At 33.6% G+C, this 24,588-nt stretch overlaps 1 protein-coding gene across 1 annotated transcript; it reads right to left on the bottom strand.

The window, feature by feature from the left end:
- Positions 1-6,007: 6,007 nt before the first annotated feature.
- On the bottom strand, positions 6,008-11,773 carry LOC145316463 (uncharacterized). The gene is made up of 4 exons (XM_080156981.1): positions 11,531-11,773; positions 10,543-10,783; positions 9,670-10,124; positions 6,008-6,250 (listed from the first exon to the last, which is right to left on the bottom strand). Exons 1-4 carry the CDS (start codon positions 11,586-11,588, stop codon positions 6,087-6,089), a joined length of 918 nt encoding a protein of 305 aa, XP_080013107.1. The 5' UTR covers positions 11,589-11,773; the 3' UTR covers positions 6,008-6,086.
- Between the last annotated feature and the right edge of the window lie 12,815 nt (positions 11,774-24,588).

Genomic DNA, 24,588 nt, shown 5'->3' with positions numbered 1-24,588 from the left:
TTTATGAAAACTAAAAATGTAATATGACATCAGTAAAAAATGATAGAGAATACACGTGAATATTATCACAAAGGAAAAATTGTCGTCATTTTAGGTTGCTAACATGGAAATAATTTATTGGTCTGTTCGTTCATCCCGTAGGAGGGGAGGGGATGCGGTAAAGGAGGCTGATGGCGGGTATTTAGCCCGCTGCAAGTTTCACTTTACTAAAGAACATGAAAATCTGGTGTAACACTCAAGTAATAATATATCCATTACATTTAAGTAGTAATATTTATAAAGTTTTAAATTAATCATTTAAACTAATAATACCTTTCTATTGATCTAGCAATGATATTTGAAATCTAAGTTTGAATTTACAAATAAACTTATATCTATTTAATGTAAATGTTGGCTATTCCCAACCTTTGCTTAACTTCTATTTTTAACATTTTTAAATAATCAAATTTTTTCAATCTGTTTCAAATAAACCTGAGGGATCTTTTGTAGTTCACGTAAAATGTTTCTGGGATTAATTATATAAAAAATCAATGATGCCAATCGGCTGAAAGTACAAGTTATTACTGAGTATCATGTAGCAATAGCGGCTACGTTCCTTTCAAAGGGATTAAATTATTTGTTGAAAGAGAAATTTTTCTAGGGCCAATTTTCTTGGAAAAAACTTTTCAAGGGCTTTGGCAAAATATTCACTTTGAATGAGATCCAATTCGGTCTAGCGATTTGCAAGATCTTTTAGTACAGACAGACAGACAAACATCCTTTCTCTTTAATGAAATGTCAAATGAAAAAGTATTAAAATGCCGGAAAGACCAAGAGATATACAGAATACTTTTTGTCTGGGTGTAAATAACAAATAAAAAAGTTAGTTTTGTTTAACTTATGGCGGTGCAAAGTTTGAATAATAAGGCGACCACTCTTTTTCAAAGCGAAGCTTTTCTATGATTAGGATAGGCTTTTTTCAATATAGATATGTTAGAATTGTCCTACCGATGTCAAACTTTGAAAGGTGATTCCTATAACAGTTATATATAATTTATAAAACATTTAAAACATACTGATTTTTAACTTTTTTGACAACAATTTTTAATGTGATATAATTATTGTATAATTCTGATTTTTAGAGTACGGATTCACAGGACAAAACAGTATCCTGTATTTATGCAGTTTTGCAACAAATTTACTTAAAATATTGTTTAAACTCATTTGTTTAAATTCTGCTTAGTTCAGTTCTGACACTCTACATATGTTAATGTTTGTTTGTCCAACCATTTCAGAGCTTCGCTTTTATGGATGTTGTCATCCTTGTTCTTACATAATATTGTGACAAACATGTTTTTTTTTCTTCTGCAGGAACAGATTGTCACAGAATTCTTTTCATATTCATTCTTTATTAATGTCATATTTATGTTTCCTATTCTAACCTAATATTTCTAACGGCTACGCCCCTAGAGGCCTCATGGGGGGGGGGTACTTTAAGTGATGGGGGTCAAATTCACTTTCCCCTACTTTTAATTTTATTTTTAAAAGAAAAAATAAAAAAATCCTTTCTAAAGAGTTATAAACCTGACCAGGACCTATGAGAAGCTACATTTTAAATGAGAACCATTTTGGTTCAGTGGTTAGCTAGATTCTTCGATGCACACACACACAGACAGAGATCCATGTTTTTATTATAAGGATATACGGTGTAAAAGAAAGTTCAAAATGCTAAATTTATTGATACTTTAATTGCAAATTTGAAGCATAAAGGGAAGAAAATATAAAAACTTTTCCATCAGATTTAAAAACTTTACATGACATAGAGACCTAGAAAATTTACGTATGCGGTTAAGGAAATAATTATTTATAATTAGTAAAGAGGTATATTTACAAATCCTTATATCAAAGTAATAGGATCTGCGTGTGTGTACCTAAGGATCTTGCTTAACCACTGGACCTATATGGTTCTCCTTTAGAGAGTAGTTTATGACATAGGAATATTCATTTGGGAGATAATTAAGCCTATATGGAAATAATACATCTAAACTTTTATTTAAAGAATTTTAGGTGAAAAGTTGGATGTAAAAAGTTTTTATTTCAGAACCCATATCCTTGAACCCTGAAAAGCACTGACTTGAGGCTACAGATAAGTCCCAATTAGTTGGAAAAAAGGTTATAAACAAAACGTGCTTTAGTTTTGCACAGCTATAGTTGCTAGGCCTACAATTTGCAGGTTTATAATTTGTTAGGCAGCTTTACATCATCTATTCTATTTTTTTAAGAAGGTCATTATTCTATTACATAAAGTAGTAAGTTTTTTTTGTCTGTAGCGTAAATTACGCTAACCGCTGAACCGCTTTATAGTGAAGCTTGTTTTAGGTACATCAAAGGTTTTTAATTATTTATGGGAAGGTTATCCTCACCCTCCCAATAAAAGATGACCCCCTAAAAATATTTCTTCTAAATTTAAAAAAAAAAACTCAAATGGATGGTTGTCGACTTTAACCTCTCCTAACTTAACTGCCCCTAGAGGCTTTTAGTGGCATAGGCTCTAGCAACTAATACAGTGATGCATGCCTGGCTATCACAAAACAGTTTAAGGGTAACAAATTTTAAAAGTCTGTTTGCAGTTGATTTACTAAATTTTTAATTTCCATACTTAACCAAAAATAGAAAATCTATTTGATACAGACCAGACAAAATTACTTTTGGTTGAAAATATTATAAAATATTTCATCCATTAAAATCCCAATAAATTACAGGCCCATTAATAACTTGACTAAAACTGCAGGTAGAAACCTGGATAGCTTTCACATTAAGACACAGGAGTACTATTAATCATTAATTCATGTGTATGTGGGTAACAAATATTTGTCAGCAAAATTTTACTCATATGTTTTAAGACAATAATTTAAGATTGATTAAAAAAATATAATTTTAATTCACTTTTAACTAGAAAAAATAATGTTTTATACACTTCACAATTGTATAGAATATGTTGACATGTGCACTAAATATGTGCACACAGAGTGTGTAGTGTGTAGAGTGCACACATGTGTAAGGGCAGAACAAAACTCAACTCTGCGGCAAAACTTGGCACATGGAATTGTCTCTCTCTACCCAAAGTCTCATTCACTCACCATTGAGGCCAAAATGTCCCAAAGTCCTCACCACCCCTCCCCCACCACTCGGCTCTCCACCCTTCCTTTGGGTGTACCCACTCTTTCAAGTACTCACCTTGTGTCAGCTCCCCATGCCCACTCTCTCCGACAATATTTATTCTCTCCACCGCTCATCGCAAAACCAAAATTAAAAGGATGGTACATTTGAAAATATTTCTTCATGAATGGATATTCCTCAGGGATCTAAAGGGATAAGACAATGGCCGATAAATTGATGTACAATCATACCCTATAATGATATACAAAATTACACCTTCTACAGATTACAAATAGTGGTTTTAACATTGGGACACTTAACTTAATAAAACAAACAAAGTCCCTAAAGTTGTTAAGCCAACGAATAAGAAAACGTTATTAACAAACTTTGGAGACTAGTGTAATAAACAGCTCAATGTCCCCTCCTTTCCTGATAATCCTATTGAAAACTATAAGTAATTCTTTCGCAAGAGCAATTTAATTTTAATCTTGGAATAACACGATGTAAAATATTTTACGTCCGCCAGTATCTTTCTTAAGACTTCGCTAACCACAAAACTAATTATACCTACTTGTCTTGTCATGGTTTGAAGCTATTTTAATGAGATTTTGAACAAACGTGGGGTTTCCAAATTTTTCAACCAATAATCTAAAAATATAGAGAGGGTAATTTTGTTTTTCAAAATAAAAAAGTTATATAATACACATTTTTCTTGGTTAATTTTTAAGTAACTCTTGTTGTGTATCAAATAGTTATCAAAGGTTATTTCAGGTAAAAAAATTGTCAAATTTAACAAAATACAAACAATAACCGGACAGTCCTTGTGACCTCTCTGTGACTGTGCACACACACACACACACACACACACCTTGGTATAAAAGACACACTATAGTGGTTCCAGTAGTAGGTCCCATGGGCTGTACACACTCCCTTCCTGCTGCAGTGCCCATCTCTAATACATCAACATATGTATTTATTATCAGGGAATAAGGAATATGGACACCGAAAAGTATTTAGTACTGCTATTTTCTAAATGTTGGGTCCTTTCAAGCAAAACTATTACTTTATTAATTAATGTACCCTTCCCCCCACCCATATTATTGATTTTTATTGCTCTACCTTGGTGGGGTCTTATCCCTGTAGTGCTCTTCTAACCTTCACTTAACCTAACCTAACCTGTGGTAAAAATAGTAATAATCCTGTCAATAATAATACTCTATTTTTATAAGCCTTTTATTTGATTGAAGCGAGAGGAATGGAGCAGAAAAATAGCCTAAAACCATCCCAAGACATAATTTTTAAAAAAGTGTCATAAAACAAAAGTCCCCAGAGAAGCTTACTTAAAATGTGGATCTCAATCGGTTCAGTGGTTAACGAACAAACTAAAAAAATCTTACTACTTTATATTAAACGACTAGTTGCTAAGCCTCTAGCATCTAAGGAGCTTTGTATTCTAAGGATAAGGAATGGGCAGAATAACCATCCAGAGACTTAAATCTAAATATAAAAAAGTTTAAAAACATCCCAGGACCTATATGCAGCTTTCTTTAAATAAAAAAACTCAATCGGTTGAATAGTTTTCATATATTAAGCTTTAGACAAAGAAAACCTTACTACTTTATACCAATTGATAATTAACATAATACAATGATAAATACTTCATCTTTTACTTGTTATTATATACTCCACTACAGGGAGAAAGGGGATTATTACACTAGTCCCCAAAGTTCTATAATAACGATTTCTTATTCGAAGGCTTAACAACTTTGGGGACTTTCATAAATTTTTTATTGGTTTGATCATTCTGTTGATTGTTAAAAAGTTTCATCCACTAATTGCAATCTACAGAAGGGGTCATTTTGTGTGTAATAACTGGTGATATACATTGGCCATTGATCCCTTAGATCCCTGACTCCACTACCTTTTTCTTTTCTGCCTTTCTCCCCACCCTCTCTCTTTCCTCACCCCTACACACTTTTTTATAAGCTCTTAACAAGGGGTGGGAAAGCCATTATTTGGGGTTGGTTCATAAAAACTGCACACCTTTATTTTAAAGAATAATTGCAGGGAGGGAGAGGACAGTGGCAGTGATTAATCTAAAACCCATTCTTCTTCCCAATATATAATCAAACGCAGAATACCTATACATACAATTTGATAAGAGTAATTCATCCTCAATTACTCTTAACCTGTATTTAAATGTAGGACAAACATACATAATGAATTACAGAGAAGATTATCAGTTGATAAATATATAATAATTCATAAAAATCACGAAACCTTTCTTAAATACTGATAATAGTTATTTCTCGCATCGTATTATAAACGGCTTTCCGCGGATATAGAAAGCTGGATACAATACGATGCTAGACATAGTTTTTTCGTATGGATGAGAACCGGTTCCTATCCACCGGATTCGAATGAATACGAGAAAAAAATTTTATGTTTTTTTTATGTATTTTAATCCGTTTTTTAAAAAGAAGGTTCGTCATATTTGAATCATGTTTAGATTTCAAGCTGATTATTAACACTGCAAAATGTTAATTGAACCATGACATTTACAGGCTGCCGAGCCCTGGAAAATTTATATCATTTAACTGTATCTTTTGCGGTTTATACGACGATAGAGACATTTGTAGATTTAATTATGTGCGTGTTAACGTTATGTTTGTTTTATCCGCTGAGCCGATATAGTTCTCCTTTACAGTGTAGCTTCTCATAGGTCCTGGGAAGGTTTATAGCTATTTTGGGTGAGGGTACCGCCACCCTTCCAAGAGAAATCAAAACACATCTGATCTTAACATAGATTAACATTACGTGGCCTCTAGGGGCGTAACCACTAGTAGAAAATAATGAAATAAATATTAAATAACTTTTAAGAATGTATTTTCAAATGCAGTATTAAAATAGATAAATAATATAAATTACAGTTGTAGTAATCATTAAAATTATCCACTAAAGTTAACAGATGAAGCATCTTTCTTGTCTGCTCCAGGTAGAGCTCGGATTCCAGCAGAGAAGGAGGCAGGTCCAGATGAGCTGGCAGCAGCTCCAGCAGGGCTGGATCCGGCAGGCAAGGATCTTCCGGGAGCGCGGTAACCAGAGTTATAACCTATACAAATTATATTTATTAGTTGGATGTTTGAAAATCTAGGTAGAAATGGGACATTGGATCGTAAATTGCACTGGTACACAAAGTTTTATAACCATGTTATCTTATTGGGTGTCTAAAAAATGTTGGGTATTTTTTATTAAATATTGATTGATTAAATGTTAGAAAATCCAGGTAGAAAGGGGACATTGGACCGAAAATTTTACTAGCAACCAGAGAGTTATGACCACGTTATCTTATTCGTTGGCCACAACTTTGGGTACTTTGATTCAATATTGATTGATTTATTTAGATGAGAAGTGTCCAATAATATTATTTTACAGAAGGAGTGATTTTGTTTATCAAGATAGGGGATGTGTATTATTTTATCGTCCAATGTATTATCCCTTATTATCCCTGATAAAATGGAAAACGACATGGCCGTTAGGCGTACAAACACAGGAATAAGGTATAACCAACAAGCCAAATAAATATAAAATAATATTTGGGGGCAAATGGAGAGGTCGTCAATTTTACGATGTGTTGCTGAAACAAGTATAGGTTTCGTGATTTTTCCCCGAATTAATTTCGTTGCTGGTATAAATATTGGGTATAAATGTAAAAATCCCGAACAGAAAAGCAGGTTCGGTCCTATCATAAAATGTAATCATTGATTAAAATCATATATCTTTTAATTTAATACAAAACCCATAAAGACTAAAGACACATAGATTCTTGAAAATTAAAACTACTGTCGCCCATTTATCTATAAAACAGCCAGAAACAATTTAGCACTAATGACTGCATGTCTGCAAAAAGACCAGATCCTATTAAGATAATTGAATTTCATCCCAAAAAAACCGCATTATAAACATACAAGCAATGATCAAATTTAAAACTACAGAAGTCAGTCCATAGATGTGTTATTTTATTGAGGAGATATAATTATATAATATTTCATTTTCTTATCCGCGGATAGTTGTCTATAATTCGATTTTTTATATAAGGGAAATGTTAATTTTAGGTTCTAAACCCTCAACATCGAAGCTTTTTATCGTGCCTATTAAAAATGATGTCATACAGGCCTATCATTGGTCAATTAAAATGTATACTGGCCTTCTATTGGTAATTGAGTCTCCGTATTGGCTTATCATTTTTATTGTATGACGTCATTTTTACAGTCACTTTAAAGAGCTTCCTTAAAATCAATGTACCAAAAATTCTGGTTTTCCTAATGAGTGTAAAACGTTACATATAAAAAAATGCTCCTCAGACCTAAAGACAGAGGGAGGGGATTTATGGGAAAAAAGTGTCCACAATTATTCATCTATGATAAGTTATTTTTTTAAAAAGATTTGATGCAGTGCTTTTCTCTCACTCTTTTATTCTCAACAATTTGTAACATGCAAATAGTATTCCATTAGGTTTAGCATTTCTCATTATGTTGCTACATACATATGTATTTAACTTTATAATATATGGTTACTTGATTAATTTTTGTTTGATTTGATGTATTTTTATCTTGTAGCTACTAAATCCAAGGAATCTAAAGGTATAAGACACTGGCCGATAAATTGATGTACATCACCAATGATTAAACACCAATCGTTAATTTAGATTGCTATTTCCCCTGTGATTTATTTGTCAGTTCGTTTATACATTAGTAGTGGAGGTGATTGGGGTTTATACGGATCTTGGACAAAGTAGCTTTGGACAAAGTAGCTTCAGGACAAAGTAGCTTCAGGACAAAGTAGCTTCAGGACTAAGGAAAGTATCCTCCACTGTTAATAATGGTCATGGCCGCAGCACTCGGCCCCCTGGCCTGCGTAGCTGCGGGCGCTCGGCCCCCTAGCCTATAACCTAACCTAATCAAAAAACTGTAAAAACATTATTAAAAATTGCAAAAACAATATTAAAAATTGTAAAAATCTATCAACCACTTTTTGCAAAATCAACGAAATTCCAAACCACCTCTGTATAATCAGTTGGTGATATTTTTCTTAAATAAATTTTCTGAGGCTAACATAGGTTAGGTTAGGTTATAGGCTAGGGGGCCGAGCGCCCGCGGCTAGGCAGGCCAGGGGGCCGATCGCTGCGGCCATATTGAAGACTATTTTTCTTAGGAAGCTACTTTTCTTAAGTAAATGTCCTGAAGCTACTTTGTCCAAAGCTACTTTGTCTGAAGCTACTTTGTCCGAAGCTACTTTGTCCAAGATCCGTTTAGACGGTATCATCATCTTTATTTCAGCCCGCTACATGTTTCAATTTATTAGAGTACATGGTAATATGGTGTAAGATCCAAGTAAAGTCTAAACTTTTAATATCAATAAATCAATAATATTTTTTTGTGTGTGGGCCTTGACTTTATGAAATTGTAGTTTTTCCGTTCTATGACGATACACGGTCTTGTTGTTAATGAAAACATCTGCACCAGAGAAATAGTTGAGTGGTGTTAAACATTATTGTTATGTCTCTAGGGGCGTGTGTGAAGGGTTGGGGGTGTAAACATTATTGTTATGTCTCCAGGGGCGTGAGTGAGTTGTTAGAAGAGTGGGGGGTGTAAACATTATTGTTATGTCTCCAGGGGCGTGTGTAAGTTGTTAGGGAGGGGGGGGGGGGTTAAACATTATTGTTATGTCCAGGGGCGTGTGTGAGGGGGGTGTAAACATTAATGTTATGTCCAGAGGCGTGTGTGAAGGGGGGGACGGGGGTGTAGATATTATTGTTATTTCAAGGGGCGTGTCGTGTGTGAACGGGAGGAGGAGTGTAAATATTATTGTTATGTTATACTCAAGATAATAGCAACTAAAAGAAGGACTCAGAATACAAAACACGAAGTTTAATATATGAGATAGATCTTCACTAGGAATCTAAAGGGATAAGACAATGGTCCATAATTGACGTATTACCCCAATGATGCTATACAAAATTATCCCTTCGGTTTATTACCATAGTGGTTGAAATGTTTTGACACTCAATCTAATGAACCAACCAATCAAAATTCAATAAAAGTACCCAAAGTTGTTGAAGCAACAAATAATAACGTTAATAGTAGTAGAATAAACAGCCCCATGTCCCCTCCCTACCTGGATCTTCACGATCAACACAATCTTATGCGGGTTTAACTTCAATTATGTAAAGTGGTAAAACAAGGACTGATATGTCCAAGAAAAGAACAGCAACAAATATGTCAATTCCCTGGCTCATAAACTGGCGCAACTCATTACCATACATAGTAAGGACTTTCAGACAAAGGTTGTGCAATAAAAGTGTTGGATGTCTGCTTTTAGATCGAAAGAGAATCCCGCCCCAACGAGGTATTTAACTAAGTAATTTGTCTTCTATCATAAATTGCAATTAACATTGTAATCAAAATTGAGACTGACGTACGTTCCGATAAGATTTTATTCATAACTGAACGTCTAAGAAATATTTCTAACCTGAGTTTTGATAAACAGGAGAAGGAGGATAGCTACTGGGTGAAAAATTTCCATTGTAACCAGAATTTGAGGGGCTGGGACTGTAGCCGGAACTTGGAGGCCTGTAGTTAGAGTTGGAGGGAGGACGGTAGGCAGGAGTTGGGGTGGGATAGGACGGGCGGGCGGGCTGGTGATACACAGGTGAGGGCTGGCTGTAACCAGCTGACTGGTAACCAGTTTGGGGCTGTTGATAGGCGGGGGAGGGATTCTGATACACAGGGGAAGGCTGCTGATATCCGTTGTTTGGTTGGTGATATGCAGGGGTGGGGTGACCATAGGGAGTGGGATAACCGTGGGGAGGTTGGGGGTGGGGGTAGCCGGGTTGATAACCATTCTGGGGGTAGCCAGATTGTGGGTAGGGGGCAGGATAGCCTACAGGGGGACACTTCTGTTTTCCTCCAAGACCAGGCAAAAATCTACAATAGCCAATGGATTGATAACATGAGCGCATACGGGCATATCAACAACAAAAAACAAAATTAGAGTAAATGTTGAAAACATTAGATAATTGATTTTACACAGAAATACAAACAAGACAAAATTGCGACCCTAGCATCCAGGGTACAGAGGACATAAGAATAGCCTAAAACCATCCCAAGGATTAAATCTAACCTTAAAATAGCCTAAAGCCATCCCATGAGTTATAGGAAAATTTCCTATAAAGGAGATGCCAGTCAGTTTAGTAGTTACTTAAATTCAGACAAAAGAACCTCTTCTTATGTTGCATATGAATGAAGAAACATGTTATTCAACACATGTGTTTTCAGATAAACAGAAAGGGAGGGAAGCTAGGATCTTTAGGATTTGCTTTGCATGTTAGAAATAAAAGTTTACCTAGCTGATGGCGTATCTCTTCTATATCTTGGGTGACATTTATCCTTCTTTGCGTCCAGTAGCGCACCTACAATGAGAGAGCCCACTACACCAATGCCCACGCCAGCAATGGCACTGTTCAGTGTTGGATCTGACGTGAACAATCTGGTCTGGGTCTTGTCGTCTCCGACCGCCTTCGAGGTTGGCTCTGTGTAGTCGGCCTCGACCACTACGGCCTTGGCGCCTTTGTCCTCAACCTCATCTGAATATGTAAATTTGGAAACGTTTTTTATCAAAAAAAAGTATAGCCCTAAGTATTGCAAGTATTGACTCTTTAACAAGCCTTAAGAGTAATCAACGTCATTCGGGATTCTTTGACCAAAAGTTTAAAAATTTATCCTACTTTTTATAGACACTGTAAAAAATCTTATTGTAAAATTCAAGTTATTGGAAACTTGCGCTAGTAATAACGTAGTTTGGTGCACGTATTTAAAATTAACAGTCATTAAAGAAAGAGAGATAACATTGCTTAAACTCACAGAAAAGCAAGAAACCTTTTTAAAAAATGTCTTTTGAAGTCTGACCGGTAAACAAACGGAAAAAAACAATGTATATATTAGTATGCATATGTCATAGGAATCTTAACTGAAAATCTTAGCTAAAAAATTACTGAAAATCACATTTCCCTCATAGCATTACGAACAGACTGACTGACAGACAAAGTGAATTATAAAGTAGCTTCGCAAGTATATAATAGTTATTTCTCGCATCGTATTATAAACAGCTTTCCGTGGATATAGAATGTACAACTATAAGATTGAAACCGTTATTTTTAGCCCCGTGGTGCCGAAGGCACGGGCTAAAAAAACTGGTTTTAATCTTATGATTGTACATTTTTATATTCGTAGAAAGCTGGATATAATACGATGCTTAGACATAGTTTTTTTCGTATGGATGAGAACCGGTTCCTATCCACCGGATTCGAATGAATACGAGAATTTTTTTTTACCTAGGACAGCCAGTGAAAAAAATGACTGAAGAACAACTACTCCGTAAAGAACCTTCATTCTTCAAACAAATATCTATCTATTTATATTTATAAATAATAAATAAAATAAATACTATGCTATGTGGTCTCGACGCTTGGTCGCACCCGCATAAACTGATCACAGATATTTGTTCAGGTGTTGTATTCTAGTCCTCTCCCGCATTTTTTTTTGGTGGTATGGATCTACCTACTTCTTAGCTGCTTGGGATTGATAAAACTTCCGTGTTCTGTTGCATAGTGCCCACACATTTCAGCCACTTATTTTCAATCCTAAATAGCAAGAGCTTTTTTCCCTTACAATAACATTATGTAACTATTTATAGAACAAGCGTCTGTGCCCTTATCATCTAGGAACTCTGAATTTGAACGGGTTTGAAAAATAGCTTTAAACCATTTAAGTTAATTGGTTAGCGCGATCATAACAGATAAATCGAAAAACTATACATACATTAGGATTAAAAACCCGCCAGATTAAAAAAAACTGTATAGTTTAAAATATACCACAAAGACTTAAAACAATATAATTAAAATTATGCTTTTAAATTGCAGGTAAAAATACATACAACAATTATTTAAATTCAGTTTTTAATGTCTATAACTCCAAATTAAATGTTTTAAATAAAATCTTACTGTATTGTATGAACGACAACCTGTTGCATATAAGCAACGCACACATGACCTTTCTTTTACTCCTACATACTTGTTAGAAGGGATACCACTAAAGGATAAATAGAATAAACTGCAGACAATTTTTTTTACTTTTCATTAACCATAAAATTGACATATTTTCAGAAAAGCGTTGTCTAGCTCAAGGCACGTTTTAGTCTACATTCCAATGATGCCCTAGCGCATTTTTTTGGGGGTGGGGGATAATACTCAACGTATAGATTCCCTATGAAAATTCTTAAGATTAGGTCAACCCGAAAAAAAATTACAGATGGTTTACACCTCCCCTGTCTTAGCTGGGTCCTGGAGGCTAGTGACACAGCCCAAAGTGAATAAAAAAAATCTCTAAATCATGTTATTTCTATAGTCATAAAACCATAAAATTGCTCCGATTCTAAAAGTCATAGATTTTAGCCCATTTTGGTTGATAATGTGTATCATTGTGATCTTGAAAAAAAAACTAACGGATTGGCTCGATGCGTCACTTTTAATATTACTTTTTTTCAGTGAGGTATTTGAATTAACGGGGGTTTGACAGCAATATACTTCATTAATTCATGAGTGTAGAAACGTTCAAGGGGTGAGGGGGAGGGGCGAGGTTATGTGGTGATTACCCACCCTAAAATTTTATCCCAATACTGGTTGAGTTGGAGGAATTACCACCCCCTCTCGATCCTTCCCTCCCAAACCCTTTGGAATCCTTCAAAATCGTTCACAGCCTTTGGATTTTAAAATCGGGTAAATTTTATCCCTTCTATTGAGAACCTGAGATGGGGGATGGGGTGACAAGTATGGTAGCCTAAAACCAACCAAGGACATAGATTTAATAATAAAATAGCCAAAAACCTCCATGTGCCCTACAGGAACCCTACCTAAAACAGAGAAGTTAATCGATTTAGTTGTTAGGAAGATCTCAAAGGACAGCCAAAACCTTTTTATGATAATTTTGTTTACTAAACGTAAGAAAGTATCTGACATTACAATGTACAAACGACTTAGAACTCTGCTGCACAGATTTTTGTAACACTTCTCATTCCAAATGAAACTTCTCTATTACATCGTAGTTATTTTAAATCCCCATTCTTGGTAACTGCCCACAAGCATACGCGGTGTTTTCCCTCAAAGTGGCTTATTGATTACCTACCCCCCCCCCCCCCATTTTAAACTAGAAAACAAGGTGAAGTGGGCATTTTACGTTTGTTTGTTTATCACTTTAGGTACTTAGAAGGCCCGCTGGGTAAGGGGACCACAGGTAAGGTTCCACAGAGTTAGAACTCCCAAAAGGGATTAGTTATAATACCCAATCCATCATTTTTTTCAAATATAAGGTAAGGGGGTGTTTAATGCTCGACAGGCTCTTTATGGGAAATCATCGCATACGAACATTCTCTTTCTGTTTATAACTCGTTCCAACAAGGGAGGGGACTTTTCAAAAACTGAGTTCAAGATAACAACAGACAAAAGTTGTATTAGGTCAATTTATTTTATACCAGCGGCTACGCCCCTAGAGGCCTCTAGGGGCACTTGAGAAGGAGAGAGTCAAATTTAATAATCAAATTTCTTATTTTAGATTTTAAAAGAAAAAGTTAAAAAAAAATTTAGGAGGGGTGCACCCCCCCCCCTCATTTTTAATTTTAGTTAAAAAATTTAACATTTTTTTTTAGGGGGGGGGGGAGGATTTTTCATTTTTTTGAAAAAGTTATAAACCTTTCCGGAACCTATGAGAAGCTACCCTGTTAAAGAGAACCCGATCGGTTCAGCGGTTAGCGAGATCCTTCGGTGCAAACATACATAAACACACAGACAAACAAACATCCTGTTACTTTATTATAAGGACCTGTTACTTTATTATAAGGATTGATTGTACAATGTACAACTAACAAAATCTATATTTATCAAACCTTATTCAGAGGTCTTTCTAGAAGCGAAGTTAATTGAAATTCATCCATGTCAGTCTGTTCTTGACAAGTAGTTCAGTAAGTCTTTACCGTTTATCTTTTTATGGATTTATTTTAGCTCAATAAGGATAGAGTAATAGTTATTTCTCGCATCGTATTATAAATGGCTTTCCGCGGATATAGAATGTACAATTATCGGCACCTCGGGGCTAAAAAAATGGTTTTAATCTCATGACTGAACATTTTTATATTCGTAGAAAGCTGGATATAATACGATGCTAGACATAGTTTTTTCGTATGGATGAGAACTGGTTCCTATCCACCGGATTCGAATGAATACGAAAAATGTTTTTATTGTTTGATCTGCCAAATGTAATATAAAGGAGGAAGAGAGCTTCCTGAAAAGTAAAACTCAATTCTAGTTTATTATTTGGTTACAAACAAAAAAGCATACATTTTAATTTTTTGTCTTTCCATTAGGATCTCGTCAACAACTAATAGGATTGAGTTCTCCATTTCAGAAAAGCTTCAAATGCGTCCTGGGATAGATCTTCCTAGCCACTTGACTACAGAACCTCTAGATGGTAGTAGGGGCAGAGATACTATTAAATAAAACCTTAAAGGAAATGTTTTACAGAGTTGGTTGATTGTTAGATTTTTTTCTGAGACTATACAATCTCTAAGGTATTTAAGATCACGCCAAATAGAGTAAAACCTGCCCTTAACTAAAATGAATCTTTCTTTAACATTTATTCGAATATTTTAGCCAATTACGAGAACTTATTGGACATGTATGTATGTATGTAAATATACATATGATAAGTCAACGAGATTTCGTGATTATTGTATTGTGAACAATTATTAAGGCCTTAAGTAATAATATAATATCAACTTAGAGGTTGCGTAAAATTCCCAAAAGACCATTATTTATAATTCATTACAACAATAGCATACGTCATTATGACTAATCATTTAATAACGAGCACTTAAAAATGAACCAATCAGAAGGTTAGTCACCATGTCATAATAATAAAACTTGTGGAAAGCTACCTCCGTCTTTTTTTACGTCAGAGGTGGATTCTTAAATTTTTATTTTGGCTCACTGCCTCACTAAAATTATTGAGAGTCTCAGATTTTTTTTTTGAAAAATCCTCCAAAATCGCATAAAAAATCAATAAAGATTAAATAAAATCATAAAAGGGTTATTAATCTAAGATTTTGTAGATTTTAATGCTATTTGGAGGTTTTTTAGTGAGGCAGTGAGCCAAGAAGTTTTTTAAGAATCCACCTCAGGTTAGTGTAGATACAATAATTGATATTGTTTTGGCTAGTTAATACCAGGGAGTGAGGGGACAATGGCCTGTTCATTACACTAGTCCCCAAAGTTTTGTAATAACGTTGGCTTAACAACTTTGGGGACTTTTAATAAACATTGATTGGTTGGTTCATTAAGTTAAGTTTCTAAACGTTTCACCCAATAATTGTAATCTACAAAGGGGTAATTTTGTGTATCATCATTGTTGATGTACTTTAATTAAGCAGCCATTGTCTTATCCATTTAGATCCCTGAGTTGATACCGATGAAAAGCATGGATTTCATATGATATAGTAGGAAAGTTGTCTAAGGTAGCATTATTATACCCCCAAATTAAAGTGTACAATATTCCCCTTATTTTACCCTATCCCCCCCCCCCCCTCCGATATCCCATCATCAGGGATTATGGTAGAAGTCAACGTATTATAAACCGCTTTCTACGAATATAGAAATGTACAATCATAAGATTAAAACCATTTATTTAGCCCGTGCCTTTGGCACCTCGGGGCGAAAAAAAATAGTTTTAATCTAATAATTGTACATTCTATAACCGCGGAAAGCGGTTTATAATACGATGAAAGAATAGTTATTTTCGCATCGTATTATTAACGGCTTTCCGCAGTACAATTATGACATTAAAACTAGTTTTTTTAGCCCCGAAGTGCCGAAGGCACCGGCTAAAAAACTGGTTTTAATTTTATGATTGTACATTTCTATATTCGTAGAAAGCTGGATATAATACGATGCTAGACATAGTTTTTTCGTATGGATGAGAACCGGTTCCTATCCACCGGATTCGAATGAATTCGAGAAATAACTATTCCAGTATGGCTACGAAACCAATTAATATACCCTGGATTAGAAAGGTACTTAACCAAGGTACTAGAAAATTATCTATAGCATCGTATAACAGACAATTTTCCACGAATATTAAAATAAAAATTATAAAATTACTACCAGCTTTGTTATCCCGGGCCAATAAAACTGATTTTAATCTTATATTTTTTCATTTACATCTGTGGAAAGCTTTCTATAATATGATGCGATAAATAACTATTTAGTATCCTTTTGTAGTTGGTAATATTAAGTGGGGAGGGGGAGGATATTTTTATAAATGACATCGCCCCATCCCTTTCTCCCTGCGATTTTGTGTGGTTGTCAATGGTTACCATTTCTAGCACAATTTTCAAACAGAGAGAGAAGATAATGTGTAGGTAGAAAGCTGATGGGAATGGCTCTACTTCATCATACAGCAGGGGCTATCCACACGGAGCTTTAATAATATTAATATACGGGGAAAGGAGGAAGAGGGTAAGTTAATTGGGACCCTATCAAATTTTCTATAAATACCTTACCACAATTTTAAAAAAGGAAAGCTTAATATTTTATTTTATTCAATATTAGAGTAAAATAACATACATTAACAGTGCATTGTAGGTGAAAATCGTCCAAATAATAATAAATCCAAATATTAAACATTTTGAACAAATATAAAAGTAAAATTAAGTAGAAAGTTATCAGTTATTTAGTTAGGGTCCAAGTACGGGTCGAAGCAGGTCCACCACTACGTAGACCAACACAGGTTCATTTATTCGTAGAGGCTAACAGTCATTTAGTTAACAGTGAACAACAGCTACCAAAATATAAAAACAGTGAAAAATAAAAAGTTATTGTAAAATTTTGAAATTTGATTGAGGATGTCAAAAATAGACATTACATGATCTGAGTCAGGAAAGTTTTTAAGTCAGCTAGAAGGCATTGTGTAAAAATTTAAAATTAAGAAAATTTAATGAAACATTATTTTAATTTTGCAATCTTTATTGTTTTTTTGACGAAGTTTTGAAGTTTTAATTCATTCTTTGTAATACGTGTTTTTTACAATTAAATCTGGGGGGGGGGGACTGGCCTTAATTCATCTCAAAATATATATATGACCCTTCTCAACAGAAAATATGAACCAAATCTGATATCAACAAAAAGCTTAAAATAAAGCATAATACTTAAATTAGGTAAAAAAAATATTTGTTATATGTTAATGTCCCCCACATAGATGAACATTTCTCATACAGGATAACCTATCTCTTTTCATATATGTATACCTAAATTGAAAATTATTAGATCAAAAGAATATATTTTCGAAAAATATCTTACGTATCCGATTTCTAGATGAAATATTTTTGACATTGAAATATTAGTTGAAATTTTTGGTTTGATTTGTCACATGTTTAACCATCTGAAAATGATTCATACAAAAAAAACATTTTTTCTTGAACATCGATGTTCGAAATAATTTATGTTTTTAAAGTAAAATTTTCTGTTTAAAATCAACAGATAAAGAAATTTTATAAACTCCTATGTCTTAATAAAAGAACATGATATGTGTCATATGTATCATATTGGTGTCATAACTTTAAAGTTGCCACTTTAATATGTGCAAATATTTTTTTGCTTGGGGTTTTTAGTGATAAATATTTTTTTGTAAAGCATCAGAATCTGCTTTTTTCCACAAAAACAAACCAGTTCTAAGCCAAGAAAAAAATCCCTGTCTTTTATGCAGCTAGAAATACATACAAAATATGAAGAAATAAAAAACTTCGCCTTTTATGATTGGTTTCACTGAAAATATATATAAAATAGCGGCTCCGTCCTCTAGAAGCCTCTAGGGGCACTTAAAATGGTGGGGAAATTAATTCTTCCTATTTTCAAATACCCTCTCCGAGAGATCCTTCGCTACAGACAAAAAAAAGCTGACTACTTTATAAAATAAGAAAATATTTTTATTTCCAGAAGAGCCATTTAGAAAAATTAACTTACACCTTCTTAATTTCTTAAAAAAACAACAAACAATCGTTTTTTTTTGGTTTTCAATTTCTATCTTTGGTTTTTTGGACCATTTTTAAAATTGTAATCAAGGAATCAATATTTATTTATTATTATCTTTAATAAGATAAAATATAAGACTATTACATGCTTTTCTTTTTCATAATCTGCTGTATATTATTTCATATTAGCAAAAATACCTGTTCTTTACATAAGTAATGTTTTTATTACAAATGAATAAAGAGAATTAAATTATCATTATTAAATGTTTTATCCGTCCGTCTGTCTGAAGCTTAAGATCTTGGTAACCATTGAACCGATCGGATTCTACTCTTCAGGGTATATACCTATTGGTCCTGCGGTGGTTTTAAGCTATTTTCTTGGGGGGTGGGACACCCCCCCCCAAAAAAAAAAATCCTCCCCCCTATTTTTTCCCCGAATTTTGCAAATTCGTAATTTAATCGCTATTTTTTTTTTACGAATTTTGCGAATTCGTTATTTAATCGAGAAAATGTTTTCCTGCTGGGTAGGTGTGAAAATTTGCGATCCGTTCTGCTGGGTAAGTAATAGAAGATGTAATTATACCTCTTGGGGGCAAAGCCCCTAGAGGCTAGGGGCGAAGCCGCTAGTAATATTTATAATGCAGTAAAAGAATTCAATAGCAAAGCAAATTTATCATTATAACCAGTTGTCCGCGGATATAAAAATAAAAAATAAAGAATTAATTTCCCTTTTTTTTAGAATTGTTTTTAATTCAGAGAAAAATAATCGGTTTCGAATCCATACTAGAAAAAAAACATTCTCCATCATAAAAAACTTCCCAGATTCAAAATTACAGTTTTAAAATCACACGTCTATTCACTATTCTGCTGAAATGAAAGGACACTTCAATAATATATTCCCTTGTCATATCCCCACATACACCCCTGTTATTTTTAAAAGAGAATATAAAACCAATAATAATATATTGAAACAAGCCAGATAGATAACACACTGTCAAATTTATTGTTATAAGTTAAAACTTTTATCACAGTTTCTGGATCATGGAAAGAAAACGAAGGAGTGGGTTTTGTCGTATTTTCACAGTATTTTTTTTCCTATTTCTAGAGGGCTCTAACCCTAAGGGGCCAATTTCCTAACTTGCGAGGCAATCATTAACATTACCTATCCTAAAATAACCAATCAAAATTACGGCTCCGAATCCGAATAATTTCCTCTTAAATAAAACGGTTCTGAATTAGTGTAGTAGATTGTAAATATTACTAGTTTTTTCGCCCCCAGCCTCTAGAGGATGGCGTAGTAGGTCGGGAAAATACCCTAAACCCTTCTAGACAATAATAAATCTTCCCTGAAAACTAAACCCAAAATGGATCAGCACTTTCCGATATATTTATCTTCAGATAAAAACATTACTACTTAGTTTAATATGAAAGTCCATTCCAGGGGGAATTTAAATCAAATCGTAATATAATTTTAAATACACATGGGATTTTTAACAGTGTAGATTCAAAAACCAATAGATGTGTGTTTAATCGATCAAATAAAGATTTTGTTTGCTAAATTTTATTCATCTAATTTTTAAAAGCCAATAAATATTCATATTTGTCTATGTATTTTATATCTTAATTTTAATAGTTATTTCTGTATTTTAACGGCTGGCGGAAATTTTTAAGTAAGGCTCCTCCAAAATTATGGCCCAAGAAAAACATAACATTTTTTTTAATTCAAGAAAAAAGTTACACAGGAAAGGATATTTGTCCCAATGGATGTAGAATATATGTGGATATTAAGAAAAATTTTCGTCAACTTAGGTTGCTAACATGGAACTCCATTATTGGACAGTTCTTTAATACAGTAGGAGAAAAGAGGTTGGGGTAAAAGGGGTGGAGAAGAGGAGAATCGTTATTTTAGCCCGCTTTTTAGATGATGTGAAAATCTAGTGTAAGATCCAAGTAATAATACATCCATTTATAACCCTCAACCCTCTTAGTAGAGAATCCCTTAGAGGCCAGATGCGAAGTCTATCCTTTTGACATCCTATTATATAAAGTAGTAAGTTTTTTTTGTCTGAAGCTTAATATTTCGATAACTACAAAACTAATTGAGTTCTCCCTTTTAGGGAAGCTTTAAACAGGTTTCGGGATGGTTCTAGGCTATTTTATCTTTAGATTGAAGCCTTGGAATTGTTTTAGGATATTTGTAAACCCTTCTCTTATCCCAATATGCTAGGGGCGCAGCTGCTAGTAACGAAAGAAAATCCAGACAAGAAATGAAAATAAAAAGTATAAATATTTGCACGTGAAATCTCACGCGAACCAAAACATGCAGTTTAGCACATCTGACTTTAACCAAAGTTAGATTTTTATCATAAATAAATGGTTATTGTTAGATTTAATGAGAGAGAAATAAAATTAAAATATGAAACAAAAGCAGTTTCATTTATCTTAGGTTTATATTAATTTTCAAATGATTTTCCAGCATGGCTTTGAAAAAGAATTATTACCACTGGATTAGAACAGGTTTTAAGTCATACTGAAATATCATGTATCGTATCGTATTATAGACAATTTTCTACGAATAATAAAATGAAAATATAATATTAATATTTTATACCTCTTTTGTTAGCCCGGGTATTAGGCCTTTTGTGGCTAACAAAACTGAATTATTCTTAAATTTTAAAACAGCTGTCTATATTACGATGCGAAAATTCATGATTTTTAAAAAATCCAACTGTGTTGAACTGGGAAAGCATTTTAGTTGTTGGTTTCTTCCTAGTATCGACAATTTTGCAAATATTAAAAAGGACTGACCAACAATGATACCCGGCTGCATCCATATTCTTTGTAAAGCTTACTTAAAATAGAGAACCAAATCACTGCAGTAGTTATTGAGATCTTATGCTTCAGACAAAAAACCCTTACTACGGATAGTAGGATTACAGTTTAGTTAAGCCATCAGCGGGGGCGTTTTAACCCTCCACGGGTTTGTTTCTGGTATGGAGAATTGAGTGAAGAATTTTGATCCTGGGACAAACGTCGGAGTGGACAAACATCGGAGTTGACACTTTACCTAACCTAACCTATTTTAAACCATCTTATAGGTTTTTTAAATGCATAACCTCTGTGGGGGGGGGGGGGCTTATTTGTATATTCTTATCTTAACCTAACCTATATAGAAATTCTTAAATACCTTAATATTTTAGACACTCCTGCGTTTGTCCTCTCCAAAGTTTGTCCCTCCTGGGTTTGTCCCTGGACACCTAATCCCACCTCCTCTCCTAATTTAGTAGTGTATGCCCTTGCCTCAATTCCAGACATTTGGGTCAACTATAGATAGTGAAATTTAGCACAATTTTCTAAGAATAAGCCACTGACAACAATGAATTTTAAATTTTCAAACTTTTCTTTATCAAAACAATGATAAGAAATTATTAAAATTAAAGTATTAATATTAAAATATATCAGTAAAAAACCTAATTTAAATATCTAAATATTTAAATTATTTCCAACAATTGTAATAGTCATTTATCGCACAGTATTTAGACAGCTTTCCGCGAATATCAAAATAAAAAAATAAGATATAATACAGTTTTCTTAACCCCGAGGGGTCGAAGGCTAGGGATAACAAAACTGGTATTATTATAATGATTTTTATTTTAATTTTCGTGGAAAATTGTCTGTAATGCGATACTATACACGAAGTTTCGGAATGGCTGAGAACCGGTCCGAATCCAGCGGATATTAATCGGTTTGGAAACCATAAATGAAATGAAATTATCTGTCATTTACTTACAGACAAGAAAAAAATTAATGAAAAATGAAAACATTACTTTTGCGTTTCTTCATTGACTTCTATCTAAATGGATATTATTGGAAATTTTGTTTTATCTTAATCATAACTCTCGTTAACCTCAAGAACAATTATCAAAACAGCTTGGAAGCAGTGAATAAATTGTTATCAAGATTAAAGGATGACAACATCCATAAAAGCTAAAAATCAATACAGCCGAAGGACAATAGGAAGATGGTCCCTCTAGGCCTCTAACTGCGCTTGATTGGTTAAAATTCACTGATGGGTTAGTCTATGCTCTGCTTTTAGTTTTAAAAAAAATTAACAAATGTTGGGGGAATGAATTTTTTTCTAGGGGCGATTTATCTTTCTCTATGATAGTTATAAATATTCCTTAGACCTATAGGAGGCTTTCATGAAAAGTAGAACCATATAGGTTCAGCGGTTAGCAAGACACTTCGCTACAGACAGGCAAACAGCAATCCTGTTACTTATATATAAGGATATGTATTTTTAGACGTAATCCATTACATTAACTTACATTACATTTACTAGAAATGTTGTCAATTGATATTTTTGAATATCATACTTTAAAGAATAAAATTGTTAAAGGCAATAAATAATTTCCAAAAGTTGAACCAATGAAATTATAATTGCAAAACTTTGGCAAACTTTTTTATGAGAACATTTATTGTATAGCAAATATTTAGTCAAATCTTACAGAAACATTTAATCTATAATACAAAGTAGATCGATGTCTCTCTGTTTGTACCGAAGGATCTCGCTAAGCGCTGAACCGATCGGGTTCTCCTTTACAGGGTAACTTCTCTAGGTCCCGGGAAGGTTTATAACTATTTTCTTGGTGGGTGGGACACCCAACCCCCCCAAAAGGAAAAATACCCCCCACCACAAAAAATCTTTTTCTTTTTAAAACTAAAATTTGAATAGTGGGGTCCACTAACCCCCCCCCCCCCAAAAAAAAAAAAAAAAAGCGAAGACGCTAGTATTTAAAAAAAGGTATCAAAGGAATAAGAGGGAGCATAAAAAAGCCTAAAACCATACCAAGGTTTCAATATTAAAATATAATAGCCTAAAACCATACCAGGATGTGAAGCTTTAATAAAAAATAAAACTCAATAAGTTCAGTAGTTGTTGAAATCTTAAGGTTCAGACAAAAAAACCTTACTACTTTATAAAATAGGATACAGGAATCAGATAATCGAATTAAAACTTTGATTCCTCCAATCTTTTCTTAAGTAAACAATGATGACAACATACATAATAGCGACGCTCTGAAACTGAAGGACAAACGAATGTTAACACTTGTAGAGAGTATCTGAACTTAATAAGCAGAATATTAATTTATAAGTCTAGGAAAATTGCAAAATTGCCTATATTATATTGGATACTGTTTTGTTTCTTGACATATTTACATTTTTAATACTTTATTACAGAATATCATATACGACCTTGCTAATAGAAAAGCTTCGCTTTTAGAAATTATAGTACTTTTCGTTCACTTTCTACGTAAAGAACACAATAAAAACCTAATATGTTCTATGTAAAAATTTTACACTATCGCCTACTTTGTATAATTTATTAATGCAATTTATTATTTTTGCCATGAATTGCGTTCTATGTTTTATGTAAAACAAATACAATACGTACAACATTCATTATATATATATATTTTTTTTAGAAATATACATTAGGGTGGGTTCATATCGGAATTAGACAAAGCGGGGATATGCAACAGATAAAATTAACCTTAAAAACATTTCTGACCGAAAAAGAATTTTAAAAAATTGAGTTTTAGAACACGACCACTTTAAAATATAATTCATTACTTATTAGTATGCAAAGACGACATTCAAAAAAAATTTTTGAATCAGAACTATGGCTTCATGGTGCTCCCTGGAGAGGCCTTGAGGAGCTGAATCAGGAACTTTTGTCCGTTTCAAAATATCTCGTTCCTAGCCTTAGAAATCACTAAAAAACCAATTTTTTTAAAGGTTTATTGAGAATTGTCCAATTTGTAGAGGTTTTTTAGATTTTCTCAGGCTAGGAACGAGATTTTTTGAAACGGACAAAAGTTCCTGACTCAGCTCCTCAAGGCATTTCCAGGGAGCACCATGAAGCCATAGTTCTGATTCAATAAATTTTTGACTCCCATTTACAAATAGCTATACAATTGAATGTCTGGTCGTCAGCGGTTTTAAGACTTTGGATAAATTTTAAATCATCCAGAGGTGTATTATATCTATATAAATTGAGTGCAGATCCCCGCTTTGGCCTCAGAAAAAAAATGTCCAAAATCGACCCACCCTAATATACATACTTACTTCGTACTTCAATGAATAGGATAATTATTTCATACAAAAAAATGTTGCCTGCAGGTTTTTAAATGGACGCAGAGAATTTCTGGTAACGACTATAGTGTTGCTATGCTTTCTAAATCGAAAAGTTTTAACCGTTACTGATGGACGGACGTACCGATCCTAATTATAGAGAAGCCTTGCTTTTCAAAAGCT

Source organism: Acartia tonsa, chromosome 4 (assembly GCF_053477335.1).
Source record: "Acartia tonsa isolate MP-2025a chromosome 4, ASM5347733v1, whole genome shotgun sequence".
Lineage (NCBI taxonomy): Eukaryota > Metazoa > Arthropoda > Copepoda > Calanoida > Acartiidae > Acartia > Acartia tonsa.
Note: the sequence above shows the minus strand (reverse complement) of the source record. Positions and strands in the feature narration are given on the sequence as shown.